The sequence below is a fragment of the Barbus barbus genome (assembly GCF_936440315.1).
Source record: "Barbus barbus genome assembly, chromosome: 15".
NCBI classification, from domain to species: Eukaryota; Metazoa; Chordata; class Actinopteri; order Cypriniformes; family Cyprinidae; genus Barbus; species Barbus barbus.
Genome location: NC_136743.1, coordinates 21639184 through 21660411, shown reverse-complemented (window position 1 = coordinate 21660411; position 21228 = coordinate 21639184). Strand labels below are relative to the sequence as shown.

Genomic DNA, 21228 nt, shown 5'->3' with positions numbered 1-21228 from the left:
GAATACAAATAGTACATCGATATAGAGTTGTTATACACAGGAATGTGCAGAGAGGTAAATAAATATATATATATATATATATATATATATATATATATATATATATATATATATATATATATATATATATATAAGTAAAATCTAAAAACAGGTAACTTAATATTGCACGCATAGATTTGTAAAGGAAGCGTGTTTGAATGTGGAAAATATAAGTAACGTTATTTATGTATTGCCCAGGGTCTGGCCTGAAAATATCAAAGATAATCAAACGATACAACCATTCGCTTTCATTACATTTTTTATTGCATTTTATTTTATTATTATTATTTTAGTCAATACATGGAATGGAATGTCGGTTTCTTGTCTGAGGCTGTTATTAACATCTGAATCCAGTCTGTCATTTAGAGATTAAAACTTTTATTTTGAAATTTCTTAAAACCGGTTGCGGTTTGCCTCTGCTTTGCTGGGCGTGGCTTGTTTTTGATGTTTTTGTTGCAGTGTGTGATTGCGAGCGGCCAATAAAAAACGAAGAAGAAGCAGCAAAACAGAGCCAATGTTACATGCAGCTCTGTGTCAACCTGCGTTTTCATTAGAAAATTCACTGAGGTAAATAAATTAACATTTTATCTAACGTCAGATGGTTATCATTTAATATGCCAGAGGTCTTGCCTAACGAGTTTTTCTGTTGACAAGTATGTACAGTTTTCTGTTTTGAACGATTGTGTTGTTATAATGCTGTTTGGGTGTTTGCATCACATAAACTGTCGGGTTTGTGAAGCCCTTCGTACGGCAGGAAGGAAGGAGGAAGTGGTGTGGGTTTACTGTTGGCGAGGAAAAGAAAGTAAACTGCTCCACAGTGCTCTTCTGGATCCGCGGGGTGAGTCAGCAGAGCCCACGTGCCTTAATAAACTTCCTCTAAAGCTAAACTCTCACCCGTGATCAGAAACCTGTCTCTCTTCAGCAGGACAAATCAGTTTAACGGAAAGATTATTTCTTATTTACACTTCACGTTCATTCAGGTGTTGTCTGTCCTAAAGGGTGGAGGAGTGGGAGCTGGACGGGATGTTTGCCCGGAAAAACAAGCGAGCAGCGGCGCCGAAAGGCCAAGGAGCAGCTGCAGCCAAACAGGTCAGTGTTGAAATGTTTTGCATATGACTTTGTCAGCTGTGAATGTTGTAAGCGAAACATGTTAAAGGCACCGTTCATGTTAAAATGAAAATTCCGTCATAAGAAGTTACTAAAGTAATTAGGGGGAACTGTCCCTTTAAGGATTATGTCTGTTGTTTGTATTGGACAGGGGCCCTGGGTTAGAATCCACTGATGATCTGTCCATCTCGTGACTGAGAGATAAGGCTGCTATTGGACCTTTTCATGTAAGCTCTTGTTTCTTTGTAGATGGGATTGTTGCTTGACTTCAAGCCAGATGATATGATGGACATGGAGCAAGATCTGGATGATCCAGCTTTAGAAGCAGAATTTGCTGCCATTGTTGGGAAGAAACCCAATGTGGCTCCCAGGGGGGGAAAGGCTGGTAAAGGTGGGCATCGTGATTATTGTTATTCATATAATAAATGCAGACCGTATCTGTTGCAGCCAAACTTTAAAAGTTAGGATCTGAAATACTATAATCTAATGCGTTCTTTAATGTACTCTTAATGCATGCTGTGCTAGTGCCAAGGTCTGTATTACCTGAAGAGAGCTGTCTCTCTTAGCATTCCCATTCATTTCGGGGCAGTTGCTCGGTTGATGAGGAACACGTTAGAAGTACACGATTCACATCTTTGATCATGTGAACTTTTTTGGAGAACAATTATTTCTGAAGGATCGTGACACTGATATTGGCTGCTGAAAATTCAGCCTTGCCATCACAGGAATAAATAATTTTTAAATATTTTATTTTAATAAAATATATTAAAATAGAAATCCAAAATCAGTCAGTATCATAACATAACAATATTTATATAATGTAATAAACACTATATGTATATTGTACTATGCTATAATGCAATCAAACATTTGTGAATTGGGGAAAAAAATATCATAGTACCTGGCACCTTTTGAATGACCATCAGTAGAGAAAGATATTTTTGCAGCTAGATCGTGTAATTGCGTAACTAGATTATGCTAACCAGCCAAACCTTGACCCATTGGGTAGCATTTCTATCATCTGTCTTATCGGTACTCTGTCTGATTTGTTGTTATGATCTTGAAAATATTTTGTGAACAACTAAATAAATTTCATTAAATGTTTTATGTTCAAGCTCCATTACCGATGGAGGATATTGCAAAAATGGCAGAGGCTTGCATGAAAGACATTGATGATGATGATGATGATGACAGTCTGGAGGATGATGAAGACCTCTTGGTAAATTAAACCTGTGATTATTGTGTGTTTCTTTTCACTGTCAGCACCTTTTGAATGTGGTATAGTGAGTTTATAGTGCTTGTTGTGATTTTCGTCAGGCTGAGCTGCAGGAAGTGGTTGATGAGGAGGAAATGGAAGACTCGGGTACCGCAACCCCCGTTAGTGCGGAAACCCCTTCAGCAGAACTGATGCCAGCCAGCCAGGTATGATCTAAAAGTTAATTTGGGAAGGCATAATCATATTGTCTTTGTACAATTGTGCTAGATGTAATATCAAAGTTAGATTTTAATCTTTCTGTGAAGATATTTTGGTTCTATTTATAGTTATCTAGACTGAACGCATACATCACAATTCAATTGTTTCGGGTCAAAAAAATATATTTTTTCTTTTTTTTTATTCAGAAACATTTGTTTAGAAGTGACAAACAAATTTGTAATGTTACAAAATATTTCTTGGGCTGCAAATCAGCATGTTAGAATGATTTCTGATCGATCATGTGACATTGAAGACTCGAGTAATGGGTACTGAAAATTCAGCTTTGCCGTCACAGGAACAAATGGTGTTTTAAAATACATTAAAATAGAAAACAGTTATTTTAAATGGTAATTTCTGCAACACTGTAGTTTTTGCTTATTTTTGATCAAACAAATGCAGCCTTGGTGAGCATAAGAGACTTATTTAAAAAAAAAAAAAAAGAAAACATAAAAGAACTGTACCATTTCCAAAACTTTTGAATGGTAGCGTTAATAAAATTATACTACATTTAGCAGCAATCATTTAAACTTGATGTAGAAAATTACATATTTTCATAAATAACTAATTGGTGGGTTCCTTTAAACCTACATAAGATGTAGCTATGTTGGTAGAAAATACTTTTAAGAAAACTATTAATTATTATTAAAACTAATCAACATGCTGAACATCCTGCCCCATTTTTATTTATATCCTAATTGAGGTTGGCGTTTTTTTTTTTTTTTTTTTTTTGTAGAATATTGTTTTATTCAGTTATTTAGCTTTTTATTATTATTATGATTTTTTATTTTTTTTTGTTAAGTCCAGTTGTGATGCATAGATTATTAATTTGCACATCTCCATTAACAAACTTTGTGAAATGGTTGAAGGCTTTTGTGTAAGAAGTCATGTGCCACCTCATAAAATGTGTTTTTCTCACAGGACACTAAGGTTTCTTCAGTTCCTGGTAGCATTGAGCACACATTAGAGGAGAGAATAAACCTGTATAGGATGGCTGTTACCAATGCCAAAGCTGCAGGGGAAACCTCTAAAGCTCGGAGATATGAGAGAGGCCTCAAGGTGAGCAGATATAGTTCAAGCAAACAAACTTTGGATATATCATTTTTTATGCCAATTTATAACAATTGACACTCTCATATTTTTGTTTAGACACTACAGACTATGCTGGCATCAGTACGGAAAGGACAGAAGATTGACGAAACAGAGATTCCCCCTCCTGTTGCATGTGGAGCATCTGGTGGTCCCAGTCGGCCCCCTGCAGCTTCACCTGATCAGCTCGGGGAGTGTGACAGCGCTGTTGAGATCTCCCCTGTCTCTGCAGAGGCCGCCCCTGTTGTCATGAATCCAGCTTCAAACACTAAAGACGAGTCTTCCGGTGTAACGTCTCCAGCTTCCCTGTCATCTCCAGAAGGGGAACATGCAGCAAGTGGCACTGAATTGCACTTAGGTCAGTCAAGTGCTTTTGTGACAACATACCACAGTTCAAGGGTGACAAGTAAATGGTTGAAAAATAAAATGCCTAGCTAGTGTCTGAATTTATAGGATTTATTTTTATTTAAACCAAGAAATGAAAACGTTTTAGAAAAATATTCAAAATATGAAAAAGTTATATAAAAACAATGAAGAATTTAATTCAGCACTGTTTCTAGGTTAGCAATCAAATGTAAGCAAATTTGTGACATGGAATTCCTTTGTACAAATCAGATTTCCTTGCTTCTATTGAAGCTCATTTAACATTCACACAAAATTATAGAGTTATTTTAAATTGGAATACAGTACTATTGATTAATATAAAATGCTTCTTTATTAAAAATATTACCTCAAACCAATACCTCAAACTTTTAAATTGTTGAATCTTCAGCAATTCATGTAGAAAGTTTAGTTTTACTTTTCACTTAAATTATGCTTCGAATTTGTAATGAAACTTGTGTATGTTAAATTAGAAAATAATGCAAAATATAAGTATTTTTACTAGTCCTTTTGGTAAGTATTTTAAAACAGACTTAATATTTGACAGCAGTTGTTGATTTATGAGTGGAGTATGTATTTGCTAAATTATTCCATGCTGTCCAACAACCCTTACATTTATACTGATAATATAATTTCATAGGATCTTTTTTATTTTGGCAGTTTCCATAATACTTGTAGTCATAATTAAAAATTATGCCTAGATTTTTATTCAATGGATCATCAACGCTGGATGTAGAAAAGCAAACTATGTTGAAATTGTGGCCCTTTCACTTTAAGTTGTTCATGACTTGCTAATTTAACAAAGTATGGCATTCTACAGAGCTGTTTTTGTAAAGGGTACATTGTGGTTTCCTCTGCTCCTAAAGCAGACTCACCAGCGGGCCAGCCCAATAAAGACGTTCTGTTAGAGCGACAGAAGGAATACAGGATGGCAGCTCTCAAGGCCAAACAAGCAGGAGATATTGACCAAGCCAAAATGCATATAAAGACCAGCAAGGTAAGATGTGGTTTCTAATCAAATGTTTATAGCTAGCTATGTATTGCTGTTTCTGTACACTTAATTTTCAAACAGTGACATATTTAAGTAATTTAAATATATAACGTTTAAGGTAATATAGTAATATTTCATATATTATAGCAATATTTAAAAAACAATATATATAAATAAATAAAAGTCAGTTTCCCTCTCCATCTTCATGCCTTCAAAATATTTTTTTTATCAGGTATTAAATTCAATTTGGACAGAATTGTAATTATATACAGTTGATATATTAATAGATTTTTAATTGCAAATGCAGTTATTTTCTTCTTGTAGAGTCTTTTAGTTTCATATTTTGCTTAAGTTTAAACCAAAAGCAAACCTTTGTAACTGTGTTGCCTGTGCACAGTTAACAGGCAAGGATTTATGTATGTATCACACCCTGTTAATGTGTATTTTTCCATTTGCCTTCTGCTCCAATATGGAAATGTTGACTCAAATTTGCCAAAGACTTTGTCTCTCAAAGCCTTTACTGTTTATACCTAGCGTTTCAGTTGGTTTTGCATTTAATTCAAGGCATCTACTTCAGCTATGTTGTCATGCAAGTTTGGATAATTCCTCTTAACTAAGTGTCTTGTTCCCGTAAACCATGGTTTCTTATAACTCACTTGTAACAAAAATGTGCTAAGTTATGTGAGGTATTCAAGACTTGTAGGAATTAGACAAAGAATAGCACTATGCTGTTTGTTTGTTTGGCTCAGGGATTCGATGCAGCCATTGAGGCTTTGGAGAAAGGCCAGCCGGTGGACATAAGCTCCCTTCCGCCCCCTCTGTCTCAAGGTTAGACCTGAATCATCTGTGGTCAGAAAGATATTATAGTAGCTATGATGCGTTGCATATTTGTTACATATTTTCAAGGCTTGTAGCTTTGATTCTTTTCCACAGCCTCTACAGGTACTCACCCTGCACCTCAAAAAGCTGCTACCTCACCTTCAGCTCCTGGTTAGTACACCAGTTCACGTCAGATATTTTCAGTGACTGAGTATGTGTCTCTTTTAATAGTCTAATTATAGTCTAACCTGAATTACTGTACTTGTGACCTGAATTTTAATTAGCTTTTTGTGTCCCCTAGTGTTAATTTGTTTGTTTTTGTTGTACCAGCAGACAGCGTTTCTGGCCCAGCTCAGCCCCAGACTGTTCTTGAAGCTCTGGAACTGAGGATGGCCAAGTACAAAGAGGCCTTCACACAAGCTAAGGCCAGCGGAGATGAGCGCAAAGCCCGCATGCATGACCGCATTGCTAAAGTTAGTAAGCCTATCAAAATGACACCTAAACCTCAAATAATGGCACCACTGAGTGTCCACAAACTTTTGGTTTCTCTTGCAGTGTTTCCTTTTTAGATTTTATCTGTTTGTGGAAGAAGGACTTCGTTTAAGTTCATGTTAACATAATACAGCACGGTTTACACATAGCAAGGTGTTTCCATAGACTTGTTGATTTCAGATTATGTTCTTTGTGTGACCCACAGCAATACCAAGCTGCCATCCGTGCCCATAAAGCAGGCCGACCTGTCAACTTTGACGAACTTCCAGCCCCTCCAGGTTGGTTCTTCTGTGGTCTGTACATATATTTTTGTGTACATGTCTACTATTCAAAAGTTTGGTCCAATTTTTAGATGTTCTTTTCCAAGGCTGCATTTGAAATATTAAAATATAAAATAACAGTTTTCTGTTTTTGTAATGTAATTTACTCCTACAAAGGCAAAGTATAATTTTAGCAGCCATTAGGCATCTTCGGTGTCATATGAAGCTTCAGAAATCATATGAATATGCTAATTTGGTGCTTAAGAAACATTTCTTATTATCATTGAAAATAGTTGTGGTGCTTAATACAAGTTATTTTTTTTATTTTTTTCAGAATTCCATTAGTAGAAATTTAAAAAGAGCCATAATTATTTGAAATAGGCTCAAGGCAGCATAACATAAATAAGGGAGGCCACATACAAATTAAATTATCCCAAAAATATATGTTTATTAAAGTAAACTATAACTGAATTAAACAATATCAACACAAAAGTATATAGAAAACTTAAAAGAAAATTAAAGTATGTACATAAACTGGTACTGGAGAGGCATCGAGGCACCACTTGACTCCACCCTGCAAACACACAAGAAAAAAAAGAACACAAAACAAACAAATGCCATCTGGCGACAGGAAGGTGTAAATGAAGGAATACTGGCTTGGCAAGACTGTAATAGATATGAATGTCACTTTCTATCAGTTTAATACATCCTTGCTAAATAAATGTATTTATTTCATTAAACTTTTAAATGATTATTTATTTAGTTTTTTCTTTAATGATTTGCTTGAATTGCTGCTAAGAAAATGAGGAGTTAAACCGAAAGTTATCTCTATAGGCTTTCCTCCAATCCCAGGCCAGAAGGCTGCTTCTCCAGAACAGGGATTGGCTGCAGTGCTGGAAACAGCCAATAAACTAACATCTAATGAAGCTGATGATGGTGAAGAGGAGAAGGTAAGTTCTTGAAGTTTGTGGCATTTCGTAAATATTTTCAAAGTTGTTCCTTTTCTTTTAAAGAAATCACTATTTTGTTATTTGCTTTCTAGGTTAATGCTCTGAAAGTAGGCGACCAAAACAGGCCCACTCTTGCTGTACAGCCAACGGTACAGAAACCCAAGAGAACCCCTTCACCTTCCCCAGACAGAACGTCTAAAAGAGGAAGTCTGCCTGACACTGGTAGAGTTGTGTTTTAAGATGGCCTATTAATTGGGATGTTTTAATATTTTGTAACTGAGTTACATACAAAGCACACAAAAATCTCTGTCAAACGGGTTATTGTCTCCTCAGCTCAGCAGCAGCTGGAGTTCCTGGAAGGCCGCAAAAAACAGTACATGAAAGCAGCGCTACAGGCAAAGCAAAAGAAAGACCTAGAGCAGGCAAAGACCCTTCTGCGTGCAGCAAAGGGTTTGGACCCCATGATAGAAGCCGCAAGAAGTGGCAAGATGGTGGACATAAGCAAGGTAACACTGTGATTGTTTTTTTTTTTTTTTTCGATTAAATTCTTTAACAAATCCATACTGAAATTAGTTATATTTATTTATTTAATAAATTAATTAAAAAATAAAAAACTGTGTGTGTGTGTGTGTGTGTATATATTGTGTGTGTATATTATCATTTATATTATATAATTAATATATTATAATTTATATTTAATTAAAGGGGTCCTATTATGCTCTTCTACAAAGTCTTGATTTTGTTTTGGGGGTGTACTAGAACATGCTCTCTTGCTTGGTGGTTCGAAAATCGCATTATTTTTCACATAATTTACATTATTACAATACCTTTCTCCCCAGCCTGACACAAACGGCTCGATTAGTTCCGGGTTTGATGAAGGCCCGCCTTCCAAAAACCTAAATGTGTTGTGATTGGTTAGCTGTCCTTGTGCGTTGTGACTGGCAAACGGCGTTTCAGTACTGCCCTGCCCCTTGCTAAAACAGCAAGTTTGTCTATATTGCTATATCAATATTGAGGATCGCGCAGAACCTTTGCACGTACGGATACTGCAAGACATATTGAAGTGGTAACGTTAATGTTTTTTTTTTTGCCAAATCACGTTTTAGACAGGATGTCAACAACAGCTTAAAAATAACTGCATTGACTATGTATAGATAAGAGCAACGGTAATATGTATTATGTTTATTGTGCTTTAATTCTAACATTATAGCATGAATTGCACTGAAACTGTTATACAGTTGAATTTATTTATACCATAGTCCCACAGAGTTACTCTATTTGTGGCGGCATATATATGCAAATTAATTATCTGCCTGCAGGAAGCGCTGTTGGAGCGGGAGAGAGCGAGTTTTCCCCCGGTAACGCTGTACACAAAGCAGAGCTCCGCTCACAAATGCTGCTTTATCAGACATTACATGCAAGATTAAATGAAAATGACATCCAAAATTTTCTGAAGACAGTCGGCTTCCTTCAGAAATACAGGGATATAAAAACACCAGCACTGGGTTTTGATTTTGAAACGTGCAGAGCTCAACCAAGCGTTCTCCCCACCCGTCAACCATTCAAATTTCCGTAGGCGGGATTTATATTAATGATATTCTAATGGGCCACTTTGTGATATCACAAATACAGGAAAACAACTTTGTAGTCCAAACGAGCCGTTCGTTGTAGTTCTTGAAAAGGGATTTTTTTTAAAACGAGACTTTGAGATTTGTAACTTTGTAGATCTTTTTATGCCCAAACATACACACTGACTAAAATTCAAAAAGTGAAAAAGCATTATAGGACCCCTTTAATTAATTAAACCCTTTATTTTCAGGTGCCTTCACCGCCAGGAGATGAGGACGAGGACTTCATCCTAGTCCATCACAGTGATGTTCAGATCTCGGAGAAGGCTGAGGAGGTCTACACTCAACTCACCAAACTACTCAAAAAGCAAATCGAGGTAACAAGAAGGGGGTGAATTAATGAACTAACGAGAATGGATCTGTGCCAAAATCTAGATCCTACATAGTATGAAATCTCATACATCAATGAATTGGAACTCTGTATGTGCACACTACACAAAATAACATGCTACATTTTCTATTGCAATAGTTTGATTTTAGCATGTTGCTTAGCTAACAGAGTGATACAAAGTGATATAAAGCATAAAATACATAGTGGGTTGGCAATTTATAATCAATAAAACTGTATTATAGTCAATATTTCACAGATATTGCTCAAAAGAAGAGCATGTTACATTTTATATTCCAACAGAATTTGCCATTAAAGGGATGTTTCACCCCAAAATTTAAATTTACCCCATGATTTGCTCACCCTCAACCCATCTTAGGTGTATATGACTTTCTTCTTTCAGACGAATACAATCCGTTATATTACAAAATGTCCTGGCTCTTTCTCTTCCAAGCTTTATAATGGTAGTGAATGGGTGTTGAGAATGTGAAGCTCCAAAACGTGTGTCCATTCATCATAAAAGATACTCCACACAGCTCCAGGGGGTGAATAATTGATGCATTTGTGTATGAAAAATATCCATATTTAAAACTTAACCGTAAACTGTTTATAAACCTTTAGAAACTTCATAAACCGTAAAATGTAGGCGTAGCGTAAACTTTAAAGTGTTAAATATGGATTTTTATCTTATTTATTTTTTTACACAAACGTATCGCTTCACTTCAGAACGTTGTTATTATTAACCCCCCGGAGCCAAGTGTAGATCTTTTTGCCTTTATTGAAAAAAATATATATTTTTGTTTTCTTTGCGCACAAACAGTATTCTCGCAGCTTCGTAAAATTACGGTTGAACCACCTGGACTTGTTTTACTGATGTCCTTGCTGTGTTTCTGGGTCTGGGAACATTTCAGTTACATTGCTGTCTATGGAGGGTCAAAAAGCTCTCTGATTTCATAAAAATATCTTAATATGTGTTCTGAAGATGAACAAAGGTCTTATGGATTTGGAACAACATGAGGGTGGGTAATTATTGGCCCACCATTAATACATTTTTGGGTGAACTATCCCTTTTATAAAGAGTAAAATAAACATTGGTATAAACCAATGTTTAACACTATAAACATTATAGTAAATTATATTCACTATAAGTGTATTCATAGTCAATAATTCACAGATCATGCTCATGACAATCACATTGTATTCAGTTTAAGAATTTGATGTTAGCATGTTGCTGAGCTAACAGTGTGATACTCTAGCAAGCATGAAATATATATTGGTTGAAATAGTAAAAAAGATTATGTAGATGAGTAGGTGAGTGGTGACTTCTTTAAATCAGAGACTATAAATAAGAAACACTATGGAAGGTTTTTGGAATCCATCTGAGCCACTAGAATTAATTTCTTGATTCTATTTACGGTTGCAAATTTTTTTTCATTAGATTTAATTGAGTTCGCTTTGCATCAAATATAACGTGATTTTCAATAATCAAGACCTGGCAGCAACAACACATTTTTACATTTTGGCAAGCAGACTGCTTATCTTGCTGATGAAAACTCCCACATGCTTAAAATACTTTCTCAGATCACTAGGTTTTGAGACAGAACCTATAAGCGGATGCGGAATATATAAGTAGGACATGTTTCCTTTCTTCTTCAGAAATGTGCGACGTACTCCAAGCAGTTCACGCACATGGGGAATGTCGCAGAAACAACCAAGTATGTATCACATCACCACTCCACCACTTCAATAAATGAAATTCAAGTGATTTCATACGCCATTTCATTTATTGCCATTTTCCCTTTTGTAGATTTGAGAACATGGCAGAACAATGTAAGAAGAGTCTGGAGGTTCTTAAACTGGCGCAGAACAGGGGGCTCCAGCCTCCTAAACATCACTTTGAGGAGAGAACATATCGCACTGTCAGGTCTGACACTTTCACTGCAGATCTTACATCAAGGAATACAGTGTCCTGATCTGAGTGTCTTCTACAGGAAGCACCTACTTCACTACTGTTCAACACCACTGTGAAGGGAAATATATGACGTTTCATTGAATAACATGATTTCTTTTTCTTGACTTGTGTTCTTGTAGGATTTTCCCAGAGCTCAGTAGCACAGATATGGTTGTGGTCATTGTTAGAGGGATGAACCTTCCTGTTCCCCCTGGTAAGTTTCAAACTGTTCTTGAAACAAACACTCTACACTGTTAGGAAGTATCTTGCTTTTAAACGTCTCCCCCCTCTGCTTCTTTTGAAAGGCGTTGCAACAAATGACTTGTATGCCTATGTCAAGTTTGATTTCCCATACCCCAGTACAGTGAGTACAGTTCTTCAGTCACCTAGGGCCTAGGCTTCATTGTACCAAGTCATTCATTTGATATTAATTACTTTCTCTGTTTATGTTAGGATCAACCTCAGAAACATAAAACATCTGTCATCAAAAATACCAACAACCCAGGTAAAAAATGCTAAGCTAGTCATTTCTGTATTTATCAAATACTTTGTAATACTTTTTGGGTCAGTAAGATTTTAGCTTTTGAAAGATTTTCTCTAATGTTCACCAGGGCTACATTTATTTGATAGAAAAGTGAAAACAATAATATTGTGAAATATTATTACATTTACATTCATGCATTTAGCAGACGCTTTTATCCAAAGCAACTTACATTGCATTCAAGGTATAAATGTTATCAGTTAATATATTCTCTGGGAATCGAACCCATGACCTTGCCATTATTACTACAGGAAAGCAGAAATTATTAAAAAAAAAAAATCAGCAGTCATTAGTCTTTGAGGTCACATGATGCTTCTTAAATCATTCTGATTTGGTGCACAAGAAACACTTATTATTATTATTATTATTATCAATGCTGAAAACTGTTGTGCTGCTTTTGATGAATAAAAAGTTAAAAAGAACAACATCTAGTTGAAAAAATATATATTTTTAACATTTATAAATACTGTCACTTTTGACCAATTTAATGCCTCCTTGCCAAAAAAAAAAGATTAATTTATTTAAAAAAAATCTTACCGACCCTGAAACTTTTAAACTTTTTTTTTTAATTAAAATTGGGAATACTTTATTAAGTGAGATGGATGGAGGAATGTGTTAGTATTAGAAGAGACATGAAAATAACACCATTGTTTAAGAAATCAGTTAGCTGGGACAAATATACAGTTTAGCGAACAGAACACAAAAATATTTGACTGCAGGACACCATGAATAACAGAATTAGAATCAAGTATTTTAGAGAGCAGTGTAATTCTAAGTTAATATTTGCAGCTGAAGGGATTGACTTATTTGGTGTTTTGGCAGAGTATAACCAGAACTTCAAACTGAACATCAACCGGAACCACCGTGGCTTCAGGAGACTTATACAGTCTAAAGGCCTGAAGCTGGAAGTGCTACACAAAGGGTGGGCGTTGCTGTTGGACACAAGCACTGATCCCAAATTATCACCAAATAATCAGAATTGTAGTACTTTTACTCTATTGTCTCCTAACACTACACAGTTTGTTTAAGATTCATTTGTATTGGGCAGACACACAGGTCAGGATAAATATCAACCAGTGCTGCCCTGACTGAACTCTGTGGCAGTTGTGGTACATGCTGGGTTAGTGTGAGTAGGTGGATCTGAGCTTCACACTGACTTCTTTGTTTTGTGACAGTGGCTTCCTGAGAAGCGACAAGCCTGTAGGAACAGCCCAGCTCAAGCTGGAGAAACTGGAAACTGAAAGTGAAGTGAGAGAGATAGTGGAGGTGAGTGGGGCTATTTTTCAACAGTATGTGCGTAGGAGCCAGAGACGAGAGTGCAAACATCAGCTGTGAAAACAAACGTATATATGTGTGAACTTGAGCTAAAACGGGACATTCACACCCATTAGCCAGACATCACTATGTTTACATTTGTGTAGGAGATGTATGTTTATGGCATTGGCTTCATTGTGGCCCTCTTCATGCAGCTCATGGATGGGCGGAAGGCCACAGGTGGTCGTCTGGAGGTGAGGGTGCGTCTCAGAGAGCCGCTGGGTGGGCAGGACCACCAGACTGTCACAGAACGATGGCTAGTGTTAGAGGAACCACAGGTTAGTGCTACTGTGGCTGTCTAATGAAGACCGGGCTGAATGCTCATATTTGTTCCTGGTCTATTGATATTAAAAAGTGAATAGCGTCACACTCGCCCAAAATTTGAACATTAAGATGATGGTAAATATTTAGGGTGATTTAAAGGTGCATAATACAATTTCATTTAATGACACAGATTAAGAGATGACCTGATTAATGTATTTATATTGAAATATTAACAATATTATAAATATTAAATACATGGTTACACTTTATTTTAAGGTGTCCTTGTTACAGTGTAATTATACATTTAAGTACTGAGTAATATTAATTAACTCCATGTACTTACTATATGGTTAGGGTTAGGATTAGGCTTTGGCTTAGGGTTCCTTTAATGTAATGATGCATAATTTATTGTTATTGTAATAGTAAATACATATAATGTGTAACAAGGACACCTTCAAATAAAATGTTACTAAAACACTGTTGTCAGATTACAAAAAGAAACTCAAAGGTCTTTCTTCATGTGAAACGAAGGCCTGTGTGTTTAATTTGAATATTTTACAATGATGCGTGAAGGATATAGAACAGAAATATATTGCTATTAAATATTAACATTCTGATATTTAATACATTATTATTATTATTAATAGTAATAATAATCAATTTATAAATTATTATTCTATAATATTATGTTTTCTGGGTTTAAAAACCCAACAATGCAAATAAAAAGTGGACTAAAAACAACAACAACAATAATAAAAATTGATTTATATAATTAGAATAATTATTGTTGTTGTTGTTGTTATTGTTAATATTAACAATGATATATTGCTATTATATAATATTCCTCTTGGCTATGTTTCAAAAATCTACAGTGAATATGACCAAAAACACAATGATAATAATAGTTTATTATTTTTATAATAATAATAATTATTATGATTGATATATTAATATTTTATAATGTTCCTCTTTCAAAAATCTGCAGTGTGAATGGAAAATGACCCACATAATAATAATAATAATAATAATAATAATAAAAAGTAAACACAGACGAATAAACAATAATAATAATAATAATAATAATAACTTATATTATTATTAGTAGTAGTGGTGGTACTGTCATTCTACACCTGCACAATATTTGTTCTTAATACCTTAAAGAAAATCATACAAAACAGGCATTTATTCACATTGAACCTGGAATAATACAGTAAAATGTATGCATTAATCTTACACAGTAATGAATCTATATGACAATAAACGTCTGGCAGTATTTTAAGATTTTGAAAATCCTATTTCTTAGTGAAAATACGTATTTTGTGTGTACGTGCGCCATATTTTGGTTTTGACTGCCATCTGCTGTCTGTGTTAGGTACTGCTGTAACTGACGCTGTGATTTCATCTTCACAATGTAAGAAAGTTTGACCCATTTCTACTGACAGATATATGCTCACATTCATGTTACACTTCACCTTACGGTAGATTTTCTTTCAGGTCTTGAGGTCTCTTGAGTGGATGAAGCTCAGTGGTGCTGCTAGCCTCGGGTACGAACCACGTGAAGGAGATCGTGAGGAATTTGCTCAGCAGAGAGACGGTCCCTGACAGAGGGAGTTAGCTTTGTCTTTATCAGGGTAAAAGAGGTTGGACCAGGATGTAAGAGTTGGGGTGGTTATTAAAAATACAGGAGATATTAATAAGAGGAGCGGGAAAATGTGCACAGACTTGCATGAGATTGATATGCCTTTTAAATGGGCCTTTTAAAATAGATTGGCTCTTGATTTTATAATAATGCTCACCCCAACTGTTACTGAGCTGAAGCCAATGAGAGCTAAACTTTTTTTTTTTACTGCTCTGGGATGCACTAATGCCAAAGTAATCACTGCTACTGCAGCAAGATGAATGACTTAATCTGTTCTCCCTCAAACTAGGAACCTGTTCCTGCCATATCTCAAATACTAATGTATGACTGCTATGCAAATGAGTTATACACGATTAGCTATGCAAAACGCTTTGCGTTTGAATCCCAAACATTTTGTCAGACATTTCAAAACTTGTTTACATCCTTTATTTACTGCTTTGAATTTACTGCTTGATTTATTACGAATAGGCCATGTCAAAGTACTGCTATTAAATATTATATTCCTTATGAATAATATTAAAGCCATAAAGCATCTTTTACTAATCGAACCAGAGGTGAATTATTCTTATTCTAACGTTCTAAAAAGTAGATTTTTTTTTTTTTTTTATGTTTGCTTCAGGAGGTTAATGAGCGAGCATGCCATGTTTGAGAATTATTGAAAATGTATTATTTTTTCAGTAAATTTGAGCTTCAGTAAACTTTCCCAGCATTTTGCTGACGATCAGGACTAGAAGAGGTGCTGCAATAGTCATATTCAGATTCTCTGAACAGAAGTGCCAGTTTAGTTGACCTTATACGTTAGCAAAAGTAGATTTTAGAGGTATTCTGCTTTTTGTATATATATTGAACTTAATATATGAGAGAAGTCTTTTATCACTCTTTTTGCACTTGACGTTTGTTCTGTACTAGGGTTGCTCCTAGTAGGCACTTTAGCCACATATAGCTAATGTTTACATTGCGGTCTAGTGCGCAGTTCAGTTCAGACACAAAAGATGACACCTTTTGATTATGTTTGCCTAGCAGTGAAATAGCTTAAATGATTAGCTCACCTGAAAATTTGCTGAAAATGTACTCATCCTTAGGCCATCCAAGATCTAGATGAGTTTGCTTCTTTATCAGAACATATTCAACATTACATCACTTACTACCAACGGATCCTCTGCAGTGGGTGCCGTCAGAGTTCAAACAGCGGATTAAAACATCATGGTTATCCACACCACTCCAGTCCATCAGTTAAAATCTTATCAAATTAAAAAGCTGCATGTTTGTAATAAACAAATAATTTTAACTTTTGACTCCATAACCCGTAATAACGCCGAAAATGTCCATCCTGTGTTGTCCTGTCGCATCAAAATCCAGTCTGTTTTGAACCTTTTTTTTTTTTGTAAATGGTGGAGCTTGTTCCATGCATATTCCTCTCCTGATTCAGACAAGGCTAGTTTTTCACTGGGTGAAGCAGTATCGATAGAGGACTCCGATATGACTCCGCAATTGTTTGAAGTTAAAAATGTCTTATTTTTTTTTACAAGATTTTAATTGATGGACTGGAGTCATGTGAATTAGCTGTGGATCAATGTCATGTTTTTATCAGCTGTTTGGACTCCATTCTGACGGCACCCATTCACCGAGAATCCATTGATGTAACGGTGAATTTCTCCATATCTGTTCCAATGATCTTGGATGGAATAGGGTGAGTAAATTTCAGCAATTTTTCATTTTTGGATGAGCTATTCCTTTTACTTTGGGAGTCTAAAAATACCCCATTTTGCCCCATTTATATTTTGTTGTCTGTTGGATTATAACTTGTCCATGCTTAAAAGCCAAATGTCAGTCAATTCTTCACAATGTACAATCTAGATCCATCAGCCCAGTTCTTGCTCTGTCCATTCATTTCAGTTAGTTGTTCCCATCTCATGTGAATTGTGTAATTTGGCACATTTTCCAGTCTCGGATCGAGCTTTGTCCTGGTTTAAATTGTACTGTCAGTGTTGATGCTTCATTAAATGGTTTTTAAATCCACAAGGCTTATCCTGAAAAACGTGGGTCTCAATTGTCTCATGTTACGTATAGCATGTTTCAGTTTTTTCTTTCTACTCTCTTGCCCTCGAGAGTAAGCCATGTCATTTCTCATTTTACACCAAGTTTATTTAAACTGTTTTGTTATTAAACGAGAAAAACAAAGATCTGCAGTTCCTGACTTTTCTTGATTAACTGAAATGGATTTTATTTGACTTTTAACGGAGACTATTAATATAAGAATCTGTTTCATGTACAAAAATGACATTTTGTATATTCAACAGGTTTGATAAAGACTGCTTTTATTGACATTTGTAGTGTACAATAAAGAAAGGTTGTATTTTTTCCTTTTGGCCTTTCATACATTGCAAATGTATTCCCATTCCACCCATGACAGGTTTTAACAGTGTTTCATCACAGAGCAAATCAATAGTATGTAAAACTTTTCTTTCGAGCAGATCGTCCTCTGAAATGCAAAGATTTTCTGAGAACTACACGTTCTCGTTGGTTTCAGCATGCAGTATCACGCTTTGGGCCGGCGAAAAAAACAAAAGAAATTACATGGTAATAGGCTATGGTTAACAAAATATATATATATGTCAAGATATCCAATACTGCACATCTAGAAAAACAATGACAAAGGTGGACACAGGGAGTAACAAAAGGCTGTTTTGAGCTGTTAGTGGGAAGACAATGCAGCCTTCATGTAATGCCATTTATTTTTCATGAACAGTCTGCTTGCAAAGCTGTCGGCGCTCTTCACCAAAAGCCAGAAACATATGATTTATGTCTCAACTGTTGACCTGTTAATAAAGGGCTGTGAGGTTCACTTGCTGTGGATCTTCATATCAGCTGCTGTCCTCATGCATCAAGCGTAGGCCATCTGATGAAACCAACCATATCTGTCATTATGCAAAATAGGACAATGTTACCATCCCACCTTTACTCTGCTATCGGAGTAAAGATTAACTATAATTGATTGTCACAGTCAAGACACTTCAGATGAAGTCATTTTAATAACACTTGGTTAGCTAGTTGAATGAGGGCTGGTTAAAAACACTCTGCAGTCACAGTGTCTTTCTGTCGGTTTAGATGTGATTGACAATCCAGACCTTTGAAATATGTCTTGATGATGAACATATCAGCTTATGAATTTAAGGCAAATGCCCTTTTCTCTTAAAATGTGATCAACAGTGACATTGTGAATTACAAGAGCTCCTTTATATTGGTTGTTTACAGTTTTGTGAGAGTTCCACAATGAGCTGGTAGTAGTAGTCAACTTTCTCCATGTGAGTAAAACATCAATGCAAAAAGATGAAAATAATATCCTTTTTATGAAGTGAGTGATCTCAAGGTTTCTTTTATCGCATAAGTAAAAGATGCATCAACCTGAATTAAGGAATCTAAAGCAGGGCTCCAGACTAACAAACATGACTCGTAAAATGAAATGTTTAGAAGCAAAATATGTCTGAACCAATAAACATAGCAGTACGATAATTTTTTGCAAAACTATATAACAGCTCTGAATCTGATTGAACATGCCAACTCACAAATTTGACATTACAAACAATCATTTCTTAAGAATCATTAACCCATAAATCAGGTGAATCATTACCGTGAATCATTAGCCCGTGCAATAAAAAAAAAAGAAATAAGTTTCTAATTTTTCCCCTTCCCCATGTGCATTAAAGGGCTCCATACGAAAACATTTGCCGAAAACCCAAAAACACTTTCCTGACAATATTATCAATAATGGCAACTATTCCAGAAGCAGTCTGAAGCCCTGCTAAAGCATATTGATCATTTCTATAGAAGAACATAAAACATGTAAGGTACAGTCACATAGTTCTTCAGCAAATTTTCACAGGCAAAATCCAGTCATTAAATTTAGGAATCCACGCAATCATCAATTTTGCACGACAGCATATTTCACAACAGAACCTGTGTTGACCAACATAAAGTTGCTTGGTTTCAAAGTGTTTTCTATGTGAGCTGTGCTTCACACATAGAACACTACTGACAACAGACAATTAACTTTTTTGCCTGAAAAATTTCGCTAATGTAAGCCCACCTTAACACTAACAGAATTACGGACCCTAAACCGAAGGGCATTGGAACCACCTACCAAAATCAAACCTTTCCTCATCTATGAATATAACATTCATCTTTAAATAAACGTTTTAGTAAATATTAGTAAATCCATTTTCCCTCCTTCCTTTCCTAATGATGGCTTAATATCCCATGCACTGCATTGTTATTCCTTACACAATCCTTTATATGATAACATGTTAAAAACAATGGCAGAACATTATAATGCAATTATAAATATAAACACGGGCCACTAAAAAGTTGAGAGAAGAGATGGGACGGGGATGGGATACTAAATGCAGTGGCCCAGAGAAACGGTAACATTTCATCCTCTATCCCAGTCCAAACAAATCCACTATAAAAGCTTTATTGGACTGAGACCTTTAGTCATGTCAAAACCTACCATTATGTGGATCTTGAAATCGTAGTTGAATTCCTGAAGGCCGCTTGAAATTATTGTTGGATTTTATTGTCTTGTTATAATAAAGTCTATAACAGAGGTCTGTTCTTGACATTTGTAACAGTAACTCACTCGTCAGCATTCTTAATACTGTTCTACAATCTTTCTGCTACCATGCCAAGCAGCCCGCCTCAGAGGAAGCTACATCATTTTAGCTTTGGAGCAGTTTCAAACAAAACGAGGTCCATATTCATGAAATAAAGCATCTGGTGATTCATAAAGCTTAGAGGTGAGACTGAAGCTCGTTCTTCGTTTCTAACTGAGAGACCATTTCATGGCACACCTTCCCTTCTGTCAGTTGTCTCCAGTATGACTGAGCATGTAGAGCGCCCTCTTGTGTTTGAGGAGCTTAGTGTTGCTACAACGGTTCTGAAGAGATCGCCACCCCTTTTGACTCAACAGGGCCTATGGTTTCCACAGTGGAGTTGAGAGGTGAGGAGAAACGAAAGACAGCACCACATTCAGCGGTGCTGGGCAGAGGGCGTCCCAGTGGAGATGGTGCATAGGTGGTATGGAGGACTTGTTCCTGCACAGCTTTCAGGCTCTTTGAAGTGCAAATGAGAGAGAAAGATAGCAAAGAGAGACTCGAGCTGATGGGAGGCATGAGTCTGAGACTGGACGGATTCCCTCGTTTTAGGAGATGATCTCCAGGATGTAGAAGATGAGCTCCATCACCACAGGCCCTTCACTTAGCTGGCAAGCCCCGCTGTGGATCACTGGGATGAGGGCGCTGTCTAGATCGCTCAGGTACTGGGGGAGCAGCAGCTGACCGTTACTGCCTGCTAGGTAGCCCACCTGTAAGACATTTCAGCGTTTCAGACATTTCAGCTCCATTCATATTAAGAATGATAACTACATTAGCATCCACATCAAAGCAAGATAGCATTGTTTATTATACGTAGGGCTGCCCCCTAATAATCGACTAACGTTAGTCGACCAGAGGCGGCTTGATCGACCAAAATTGTATTAGTCGCAGCAAAAAATAAATAATATAATATTAATACATCCAAACGCTCGTCTATCATTCATCGACCTCAAATATGGCTTATCATCGGAAATATATAAGTATTAGCAACTTTACATGGAATATTAATAATAATAATAATAACAACAAAAGACTTGAGGGTATTCTGTAGTCGTTGACTAAGATGATAGACAATTCATTAGCCTATAAGTCTTGTTGACAAAGATACAGACCAGCAGATATGAACGTGCATTATGAAATGCATTAAGTGATATTAAAAGGATGCAATGTGTTAAATTACAAAATCATTTTGAATAAAACACGTAATATAGCTTAATGGACAAAGACAATGATATAAAAGAGCTGTAGACCGTTTATTCTATCTGGAAAAACGTTTAACGTGAAACTTATTCTGGGCTCACCTGCCTGTACATTA

General features: G+C 35.9%; 2 protein-coding genes across 20 annotated transcripts in view; one reads left to right on the top strand and one right to left on the bottom strand.

Annotated features, from left to right (window-relative positions):
- Positions 1-457: 457 nt before the first annotated feature.
- On the top strand, positions 458-17640 carry LOC306881205 (coiled-coil and C2 domain-containing protein 1B-like). 17 transcript variants are annotated; one of them, XM_079435166.1, is made up of 27 exons: positions 470-606; positions 779-877; positions 1038-1128; positions 1396-1537; positions 2262-2365; positions 2464-2568; positions 3539-3676; positions 3767-4064; positions 4957-5084; positions 5828-5906; positions 6012-6068; positions 6231-6370; positions 6595-6667; positions 7484-7599; positions 7692-7821; positions 7933-8105; positions 9419-9544; positions 11212-11270; positions 11363-11479; positions 11647-11720; positions 11812-11870; positions 11960-12011; positions 12870-12969; positions 13223-13313; positions 13517-13639; positions 14998-15036; positions 15120-17627. In XM_079435166.1, the coding sequence occupies exons 3-26, from the start codon at positions 1063-1065 to the stop codon at positions 15007-15009; spliced, it is 2562 nt and encodes an 853-aa protein (XP_079291292.1). In that variant the 5' UTR covers positions 470-606; positions 779-877; positions 1038-1062; the 3' UTR covers positions 15010-15036; positions 15120-17627. The 17 variants fall into 17 exon arrangements, with proteins under 17 accessions (XP_079291294.1, XP_079291285.1, XP_079291292.1 ...); XM_079435161.1 differs by having other exon boundaries at positions 4954-5084; XM_079435172.1 differs by having other exon boundaries at positions 475-606; positions 6228-6370.
- Positions 17563-21228, bottom strand: part of LOC306881204 (zinc finger FYVE domain-containing protein 9-like) — a 35476-nt gene continuing 31810 nt past the window's right edge. For 2 of the 3 annotated variants that reach the window (XM_079435156.1, XM_079435157.1), the window contains exon 19: positions 17563-20623. In XM_079435156.1, coding sequence (XP_079291282.1) covers positions 20462-20623 — 162 coding nt within the window. In that variant the 3' untranslated portion in view covers positions 17563-20461. The remainder of the gene's footprint in view (positions 20624-21228) is intronic. The other variant, XR_013785130.1, reaches the window with a different exon arrangement.

Bases quoted from the DNA above. Each gene is read 5' to 3' on its own strand.
- LOC306881205 (XM_079435158.1), top strand. From the start codon at position 1,063: ATGTTTGCCCGGAAAAACAAGCGAGCAGCGGCGCCGAAAGGCCAAGGA. The intron at 4,065-4,953 runs GTCAGTCAAGTG...CTGCTCCTAAAG, and splicing joins TGGCACTGAATTGCACTTAG to CAGACTCACCAGCGGGCCAG. The intron at 12,970-13,222 runs GTGGGCGTTGCT...GTTTTGTGACAG, and splicing joins CTGGAAGTGCTACACAAAGG to TGGCTTCCTGAGAAGCGACA.